The 10,114-nt window shown below is 49.3% G+C and overlaps 1 protein-coding gene and 1 pseudogene across 1 annotated transcript in view; one reads left to right on the top strand and one right to left on the bottom strand.

Moving 5' to 3' along the window:
* The window catches only part of LOC123164457 (uncharacterized), a gene marked incomplete in the record, with an annotated part of 6,099 nt that extends 2,849 nt beyond the window's left edge, over positions 1-3,250 (bottom strand). The window contains 2 exon segments of the mRNA XM_044581964.1: positions 1-45; positions 166-3,250. Of these exon segments, the coding sequence (XP_044437899.1) occupies positions 1-18 (18 nt within the window).
* A 492-nt stretch (positions 3,251-3,742) lies between these two features.
* LOC123170657 (exocyst complex component EXO84B-like) lies at positions 3,743-8,011 on the top strand (annotated as a pseudogene).
* Positions 8,012-10,114: the final 2,103 nt, after the last annotated feature.

The following is a 10,114-nucleotide window of genomic DNA, read 5'->3' as shown; positions in this document are numbered from 1 at the left end:
GTTCTCGCGGTGCGCCATCGGGCCCTGGTGATCTTCGATTCAGGGCTGCGAGAACACGCAGGATAATTCGAGGTGAGCGCTTCAATTAGGGACGAGAACTCGTCAGAACAGCAACCCATTTGGGATTAGGGAGGGAGGGGGAGGGGGACGGGGACGGGGACGAACTGGGGAAGAACTCCGGTGGCTCGCGTGGCCGGCTGCGGAGGACGATGGCGGAGCAGGGGCGGAGCAGGGCGCCCGAATCAATCCAACAGCCGACGGGTTCGCCGGCTCCACCGGGGGAACAATATGTAGTCCTGGCTCCTAGTAGAATCCGTGAACCGTCATAATCCTAGCGGGCCGCGAGGTGCCGGCGGCATCGGGCCGGAATGTGGATGGGTCGCCCCATTAGCGAGTGATAGGGCCCGGAATGGCTTCGGCAGAAAAGTTTAGATGAACTAGTAGGAAGAAACACTAAAAAAAATTAGAGAAAGAACATGTTAAGTTAAGACGAAGTCGTCGCGATGAGACAAAAAAGAAATGTTTGCTAGAGGAGTCGTTCTGTCGACTACAAGATGTCTGTGGTGACTTCATCAATCTTAAAATGATATGCCAGCTTAGTCTCTCGAATGTGCTCATAGGGATAGGGTGTGTGTATTTTATTAAAATGATATGCCGGCTCAGTCACTCGAATGTGCTTATAAGGATGAGATGTGCGTGTTAAAATGATATGCCGACTCAGTCTCTCGAATGTGCTCATGGGGATAGTATGTGTGTTCATAGAGATGAGTATATACGTGTGTGTGTATATATATGAGCGTCTACGTCTGCACTGTGTTTTAAAAAAAGAAACGTATGCTATGCTCACAAATAGAACCCCCCATCATGCTATGTTCAGTTGCATAGAGATATACCAGGACCAGTTGACAATCCCGGTGAGTCGGCAGGGATCACCCCGGCAAGGGATAAATTCCCCCTCCCTATGCTTAAAATTGCGTCCGGTTTTATCGCTACCGTGATCCCATCATGGCCAGTTCCGCCCCAATCCCGTATATCGTGACAGGGAAATAATCTTCCCAAAACCCACTCTCTTGTGCTTTCAGCAAATGTCGGGGTTCCTCGTGTGCTCCTCCTCATGTGCTTTCGGCAGATGTCGGGGCTCACAATCAACTTCAACAAGAATGAGGTCATGGTGTGCCCTCTGGCATGGATCCGCGGCCATGTGCCCTCTGGCGTGGAGGTGCCTAAGCGCAATGGCCCCGACAACGGGTTGTGCCTGATATGCGAGACCTTAGAAGACTCCAATCACATCTTCTTCGTCTGTGTTACGGCACAGTTCCTATGGAACTGTTTCCGAGAAGCGGCGGGGGACTCTTGGTGTAACACCAACTTCCCCGACCTCTTCGAGGAACTTCACGCCTCGCTGAGGCTCCACCACATTAAGCGGTGGCTAGATATTGGGATCCTTGCGTGGACGTTGTGGACAATTTGTAATAGGCTTGTGATTCATCGTACTCCGCTTCGACAACCTTCTGACGCTATCTACAGAATGTGTGGCTACTTGCAGCTCTGGCGGTCGCTTAGCCGTGTGACGGACCGGGACGCCATCGACATCCTCATCACAGATCTTTGGGCATTGGCTCTCCGCTTGGCTCAGCCACTTCCCCCACCACCTCCTGAACCGGATTAGTCCATGGGACCCTCCCGCAGCCATGGTTGTGGCTTTGCCGTGGCTGTTGTATGTTGCTTTTATTTCTTGGGGCTTGTTGTTGTGCTCTCATCATTAACCTTTGTACTTTTGCTCATGTGCTACCATGTGTGTGTCGTGTGGTGTGGATCTTTGTGTTGAACTTATTGGCTCTGGTGGTTTGCTTTATATATAAAGTGGGGCAAAGCCTTTTTCGGTTATTACATAAACTAAAATATGTGAATGTTATTCTCACAATCTAATAGAGCAAATTAAGCAAAGATAAAGATGGAAACAAATCTTGGTTGGGAGGTATCTAGGGTGTATGCCACAGTTTTTCGTTTGGCAACTTTTTGACCCTGCCCAAAGTCATGTATGGAACCCTAAGGAGTTGTCATTATGATCCGATATGTACAATCTTGCAAACATGTTTACTAAAGTGAACTATTATATGCAGCTGGTGCCTACTTCCTTCCTTCCCTTTTGTTTAGCTATTCCCCTGACATTTTCTTTATGATGCCTCTGGTTTCGTGTAGTATATAAAGAAAAGCTAACATATATAACTGCTTGCATGTAGTGAATATAACAGTTTTATTGTCCGGAGTAAGCCCATAATCGACTTTGCTTCTTCAGTAGCGCATGTCTGTTGTGCACGTAATCTTTGAGTAAATTTTGGCGCTCGAGTCTTTGGTTTTCTCGCAAAACTTTTCTTCAGGTGCTCTAGTACTTGGCCGCCGACCGCGAGACGAAACCACGCCACCCAGGAGCCAGATCCTCTGACGTACAGCCCGCTGACGTTGCGCCACTGACGCGTGGGCCCGGGGTCACATGTCAGTGGGCGTCACGGCACATCAGAGGAGCTGCGTCCCACCACCCACCCACTCGCCGCGGTAGTTGCCCCGTCCCTCATGGCATGTAGCTAGCAGCCCAGCACAGACCATTCACAACTCCTTTCTCCGCTCAAGCTCCCCTTCCCCGCCGCGGCGCCCTCCCTCCTCGGCGCCCATGGCATCTAGCTAGCAGCCCACCACAGACCATTCACAACCCCTACGTCCGCGTCGCCGCCAAGCTCCCCCCTCCCTTCATTCAGGGTGACTAGGTGCCGATTAGAGGAGTAAAACCGTATTTTTACTCCTCTAACCGTTTATAAAGGACCGGTTAGAAATGTGCAAACTTTGCATACTATGGCACATCGTGGACTATCTCTAGCTAAATGGATTGAAGTAAACCTTTGGCATGGCCGTTTCGTTCTGGCACGATCGTTGGATGACCCTGGGCAGACTCTGCTTTCGTTATCCTATCCTCTACTCTTTCGCCACTGAACAAACCTGCACTGTGGCATCTCAGTATGACCAAGGTACTTGGAATATTATCTCGTACAGCAGCAACAACTAGAGGAATTACTGTACATGTGGCATCTTGTTGAAAAAAGTTTAGTAGTTTCTTGTGCAGAATATTGCAGGCCTTGATAGTAAGTAAATAAATAAATAGCTCAAGAGAAGCTAGATTCCCTTTCTGGTCATTTTTTTCCTTTTATGTTTTCAGACCGGGAGATTATGCATGGATCTGTGTACAGCCGTGTGTTCTTACCAACGTGAAGGTCAATTAAATTTCTCATCTTTGCCAGAGGTGTCTCCCATAACCGGCGAGGTTTTCAACACGAGGATTATACGAGGGTCAGCTGATTTGAAACGAACATGGACTTTGATGCAAACAATCGCAAACAAAAAAAGAAGAAGAGGAATTTACCTGTGAAAATTTGGCTTCCTCGCGGCAAGCCGATGATGCACGGCGATCCCTCCTTCTCGTCCACGACTTGGATCAAACGTTGTGCTTCACCGAATCGATCCAGCCAGGTGCGCGCACGTGGTTGGACGACCGGCCCAGCCATACGTCGGCACCGGCGGGGCGATTCGCCGGCGGCGACTTCCGATCCGGCGACGTGCACCGACGACGGCCCGGCCGGCCTTGCATCGACACGGGGGGATCGATCCGGCGGTGTGCCGTGCTTGGACGACGACGGCGACGTCACACGTCCGATCCAGCGGCGTGCTTCGAGCGACGCCCAGCGCACGCATGCGTCGGGTCGAGAAGGCCTGGTCGGCCCGGCGGCGGGCAGGCGCCGACGACGGGAGCGTCCGGCGGCGAGGTTTGGCAGAGCCATGGGCAGAGGAAGAAACGGAGAAAGGATAGGAGAGCCTCACGGCTTGCGTGCGCATCTGGCCTGATCTCTAGCGGCTTTTGTGTGGCGTCTGTTATGAGCACGTAGTTGTTTGCGCAGCTGGCTCGCGCCTGCCTGATCGTTCCGGCCGGAATTCATTAATTTCGTATTAATTGCCTGGTACCGAGGCCAGATCTGGGCGTGCCAGAAAAGTCGCACCCGTGCCCGACACGGCCCACGAGTTTTGGTCCCTTTCGGTGCTGCTCCCACCATGATATGATACAGACCCCGCGCCCCACCTGCCTTTGTTTATCACACCGGGACGGACACGGACGGCAGAAGAATCCTATGCGCTGCGTGCATCCTATGTGCCATGCTGAGAAAATAGTAATGGTAAAACTCAAAGAGCATCTACGGCCACTAATCCGGCCCTTCAAACGTCCGCGAACCATGACCGGTCACTAGTCCTGGACATGGGCAGCCCAGACCGACGCATCTCCCGGGCCGAGCCTGGGCCTAGGTTTTGAGCCGGAAGACTAGGTCGGGCTGGGCCTGGGCCCGTTATTTCTGCTATTTACTGAAGAGGCCCGGCCCAAGGCCTGGTGTTTTTTTTGCCGTGACAGGTTGGGCTTGGGCCTGAAAAGTAGGCCCGACGGCCGGGCCGGGCTTGGGCCTGAGTTTTCTACCTCAGGCTTGGTCTGGCCCGGCCCAAAGCCCGGCCTGGCCCGGAGGATGGCCAGGTCTACCGGTCACCCCCTCATTTTGAGGCTTCTAACGTCCGTGAACCATGACTGGTCACCCTTCATTTTCCACTTCAAACGTCCGGGAACCATGACCAATCACCCCTCATTTTGCTGCCTCTGTAAGCGTCTCCTTCGTATCCATGCAACTCATGCAATGTAAAACATAAAACTATATATATATCAACACATTAGCAACAAAAGTACATAATTCGGACATCAATCACATAGTAACAGTCATAGGTAGGGCAACCAAAAGAACAAGTGTTCATCACCGGACAATACTAATTAAACATTAAAAAAAACAGATAAAACGGAGAGACGAAGAAGGGCGGAGGAAACCGCCATTTCCTCGCCGTCCCCTTCCCCTTGTGGTCGCCGGTGCAGTTAGGCGTCGACGGCCAGAGGGGCCTAGCCGTCAGATCCGCCACCAAACGGTGTGCGGCTGGAGCTCGACAGTCCACGGTGTGCGGCTGGGTCCTACACATACCCGCCTCAGATTTGAGCTGCGTTTGTAGGGTGCCGGTCAGCCCACGCGTGAGCGACCGGCTTGGGAAGCCAACTTTTTTTTCTCTGACCAGGCACTGACCGGGCCGTCCGTCCGGACAGTTTATGGAGCCCGGCAGCAGCAGCGGTGCACACCCCGCGCTGTAGCACAGCTCCCTCCCTCCTCACCCCGCACTGGATCGGCGGCAGCAGCGCAGATGGATTCAACCGCCTGCTCAGCCACGAAGGGCTCCACCCCAGGCGACAACGGTAATATGCTCAGAAGGTAACCCCCAAATCGCCCCCATCTATATTCTACTACTAATATGTATGCTCAAGTTTGTCTCCCTGAATTTTCTCTGAAATCCGAACGCAAGTGGGTAGCAGCAGTTACTGATTTCTAGGGTTGCGGCGATCCAGTCGTTCCAGCAGGCCCCTGTTTTCAGTTCAACATGATGGTCAGTCAATGAATGGAATTGATTTTCATATGAACAGTTCTGTGTCTCCCACTCTCGACATGCTATACTTCTTTAGTTTCATTGACGGACGCCAACAAACTGAGACATGGAAAGACGTACTCATCTAGCTGAGGATGTCTGACTCTCGTACCATTCTGAATCTGTACACCAGCAGTTGATATGGGTGTTGAAAAATGGTCAATATAATTCTAGTTTGGCAAGGATCAACAACCAAGCTTGTCCCAGTTGGATGCTCAGTTCAGGATGCCAGATGCTCTGTAGGATTCGACGCTGTCCCCCAGCCCCAGGGTCTTCTCTACAGGCCTCAAGGCAGGTCCACCCAAGCTTCTCAAGTTTCTCAGATGACAAACTTAGACAAATTTAAATCATTAATAAATAGAAAGAAATCAGTAGGATTTACGGATTATAATAAGCTCACCTGAGGATCTGAAGAGAAGGATCAGTGGATCTGAAGGATCAGTGGATAGAAGCTGCTACTTTGTGAACTGATTGAAGACGGTAAGAATTTGGCACAGGCGATGTTGCCATAACAGCAGTGTAAACGGCCTATGTGATGGGCAATATAATAGGGTTTCTGAAACGTGAAAGAAATCATAATGAGACTCCATCTTACTAGAAATTCAGTAAGCATTTCCGGTAAACTCCATCAATGACTGTATTCCAGACTGCAAATATATGGAACAAAACTACTTCATGGTAAAAACAGGATAACTAGATATGTATCAGACCAAAGCGATAATAAGAACGCCACGTGAACCCACAAATCTCAAAGCAACCACTCCCATCTTGTTCCCCATCGGGACATCACATATGTTCCTCATATTGTTGGTGCTTTAAGATTGCTTATTATAATTCTCTATTTTGTTGGGATCTTATCGTGAGAGAACATAGTTATTAAAGTTTTGCTATGCATACTCTCATGAGATTGTTATAATTTGATCATGGACTAAATTCCGATATATAAACAATGCAATGGTAAGTGAAGGGCTTGCCAAAGCCGTGGGTTCGATCCTCCTTGCCGCACTGTGATTGTTTTTGTCCTCCAAGCGTGACTACCACACAAAAAATATAATCGGCAGCATGGGGAGTCAACCGCACGACCTTGGGCTAAGGTGTCATCGACTTCTCTAGTAAAACATGAGCCATTGTGTGATCCATTGGGCACACAGGGTCAATTTGACATGGCCTTAACGTTTAAATTCAAAATTAAAGAAAAAACGGTCACAAAGAAAATTCAGGAGGCAGGGGAATTTCCAGTAACCGGTCGGTTACCGGAGAAAAGAATCTTGACTCAACCCCATCTTGAGCTTCCAATGCGACACGAAGAAGTCCTTGGGGGTTGTCAATTAGTAATTTACTCAATACACAGGCAGCTTTAATCCATGGTCTATCTGAAGGAGTTCAGATAGATTCCCTGACTCTGGCACTGGAGGTTCTACAGAAGAGGACATATCCAATGTTGATGGCCAGGAGCCTTCAGAAATATAGAAACGGTCTGCAGATTTCCCAGACATGGTTGATGTTTTGCTAGCTGAGAGAAGAGTGGATGAAGCGCTAGATGCACTAGATGAAGCGGAGCGAGTTGCTGCAGACCGGACACAAACTCTAACTACAGTTGAAATTTCGGCTTTGAGAAGTGTCGTCTCTGATAATCGTCAAAAGCTGACAGACCAGCTTGCTGAAGCTGCTTGTCAGTCTTCTACTCATGGCATTGAGCTCCGTGCTGCCACTTCTGCTCTAAAAAGGCTTGGTGATGGCCCTCGAGCTCACAGTGTGTTACTCAGTGCACATAATCAAAGGCTTCAATGTAATTTGCAAACTATACATCCTTCAAGCACTTCATATGGTGGGGCATACACTGCTGCACTTGCTCAACAAGTTTTTTCAGTTGTAGCTCAGGCGCTCAGTGATTCTGTGGAAGTTTTTGGTGATGAGTCATGTTATGCATCTGAGCTGGTTACATGGGCTACCCAGCAGGTCTTGTCCTTTGCACTCCTGGTAAAGAGGCATGTGTTGTCTTCTTGTGCAGCCGCTGGAGGCTTGAGAGCAGCTGCAGAATGTGTTCGAATATCAATTGGCCATTGTTCCTTGCTGGAAGCTCGTGGTCTATCTGTTTCTGCTGTCCTCCTGAAGCAGCTCAAGCCCAGTCTTGAGCAAGCATTAGATGCTAACTTGAGGAGAATCGAAGAGAGTCCTGCTGCTTGCTGCAGCTGATAACTGGACACTCAGTTATCCCCCAAATGGTATTCGCCCATTAGCTAGATCTTCTGTTGCTAATTTAGCACTAAAACAAAACCTCTCAAGCAGTGCACATCGTTTCAATTCTATGGTTCAGGTAACGATTGATCCATTTTGATTGAGCAAAATGAATGAATCTTTCCTTCTTGTTGTTTTCATCTAAATGGTAGTGACCTATCCATCTTGGCATGCTTGGTACTGCAAAATATGGCATAATAATATTGTGTGTTCTACACTACACAACAACCTCTAGGTCCATCTCGATCCTTTCAATTACAGCCACTTGAACTTGTTAGGTGTTTTGTGTGAGGTGGGAAATATGAGTTGGGATACCATAGAAGGGTTTTGTGTAGGGGGTTTTCATCTTTTGTATGGTTGGCTTGCTATTTCACTGGGACAGGGGCATGGCATTTTTTGCTAAAATGACCCTTTTTAGAATCATGGCAAGCATCAATAATGTATGATTTTCAGTACTGTGATGCAACAGTACGAACATCGATCTCAACGAACTATTGAAACTAGACAATTTAAACCCTAAGCCCAACTAAATGTGGATTTGGTCCAACATGGAGCTCATGTGGCAGTTGTTCTTCTGTGTGGCATCCATGTGGACTTACCCACAAATGCTTGAGTTTCATAAAACACTTTGGCCAGTGGCATGGTAAGCCAGCATCCTTAAACTTGTTTAGAGTTCGATGCCGCATGCCAAGTAACCGCCTCAGACCTCACTCCTCCACCTAACAGCCATCGCTGGTAGACCCTGGACAGCTGGTGAACCTCAGGATAGAGGCTGCTTCTTTGTGAAGCTCTTGGGCAGTAATGGATTCTGAAGGTTTATACGCAGCCCATTATCAGATTTGCTTGGCAAGTGCACACAAATATAACCACAGTGATTTTCAGTGATACGACAAAACTGACCTGAAGACCATCCAGCTCTTCTCTCAGTGTCTATCTCTATCATACCACTGGGAGATACTCAGTAAAATGTTCTGCATTAAAGTATAAGCGATAATACTAAGTTATTGGAGCATTTGCAATTGCAAGGACCTGGACTAATAAGCAGACATTGCAACTTACAATTCATAAATCATAAGAAATGGCAGTAAAACCAGTATGGATATCAGGTACACACGCCACAGGTTTATGCAAAAGAACAGGGGAGTGAGAAAGTAGGACTTGCCTCGACCTTTCCTGATGGTGATGGAAGTAGCAGCATTAACAGCAGCGCGAAAGTGGATGGTTGAGGATGCTGCAGTTGATGAGGACGATGTCCTCACAGCCCCCAGCGACTCCGGTCATCGTTCAAGGAGCTAGGCAACGGCTGAGTGGCATTGTGGACAGATACTGTCACAATTAAGAGATAGATGTCATATATTTGCAAAATATACTGCTCCTATCACAGTTCCCTCATTCTCAATCCCATAAGCTTTATAAATCATTCATACATAAGGGTGGAGGAAACACATGATTGGAACTACTAATTACTGTACATAAGTCAAGAATTGCTTACTGGAAAAGCGTCATCTATTGGTGGCAGGAAGAATATAGCTCGCGCGTACCCGCAGAAGCGACATCTATCTCCCAGTTCATGGCAGGATGTAGAAAAATAAATTTGTACTAGACAAGAGACCCGCCTGCGGGCTCACAAGTTTCACCTCTCTTTGGCGTTCCGGACCTCCGCCCGGGGCTGGTGGCCACCTGCCCTCTTCCCACGCCGTGGCACGAACCCTAGGGGAACCCCTCCTCCGGTACTCAGGGGTTCCGCGGGTGGCGGCACCATCGCCGGTCTGCCCGACCGGCGCCCCCGCTGGGCTGCAGGTAAATTTGAGGAAGCAGTGAACGCAGGCCGGGGCGGAGCTAGCAGGGGTGGGGGGAGCGGGAGCACCTGAAGCGGCAGACAGATGGGCCGGAACCCGGGGCCGGGGGACGCGCGCGGGGGCCGGGAACGCACGGCCGGCGAGGAGCGGCGACGAGCTGCGCCTCGGCGAGGTGGGGGGAGGAGCAGAGCATGGAGACCTGGAGTGGTGTGCCCTGTCCGACGGTCTGGCAGTGGAGTCTTGAGCTCTCTGGGAGTTCAGACTGAAACTAGGAATTTTTTTTCCCTCGGGGATTGTTATTTTATGATTATACTTTTGGATTATTATTTTTGCAAACATTATTACTTTTGGATTATGTTCGCAGCCGTTCTGGTATCAAATAGTCTTTTCTCTCCCTTCCCACCCTCTCCCCGGACAAAATTACTGTTCTGACCTATGTGGCTAACAAAATCCCGATTTGACCTCGTTTAAAAAAAAAATTGATTCTGACCTCTTTGGGTGACGCCAACATCCCTGGCGTCTGGGTT

This window comes from Triticum aestivum, chromosome 7D (assembly GCF_018294505.1).
Source record: "Triticum aestivum cultivar Chinese Spring chromosome 7D, IWGSC CS RefSeq v2.1, whole genome shotgun sequence".
Classification (NCBI taxonomy): domain Eukaryota; kingdom Viridiplantae; phylum Streptophyta; class Magnoliopsida; order Poales; family Poaceae; genus Triticum; species Triticum aestivum.
Note: the sequence above shows the minus strand (reverse complement) of the source record. Positions and strands in the feature narration are given on the sequence as shown.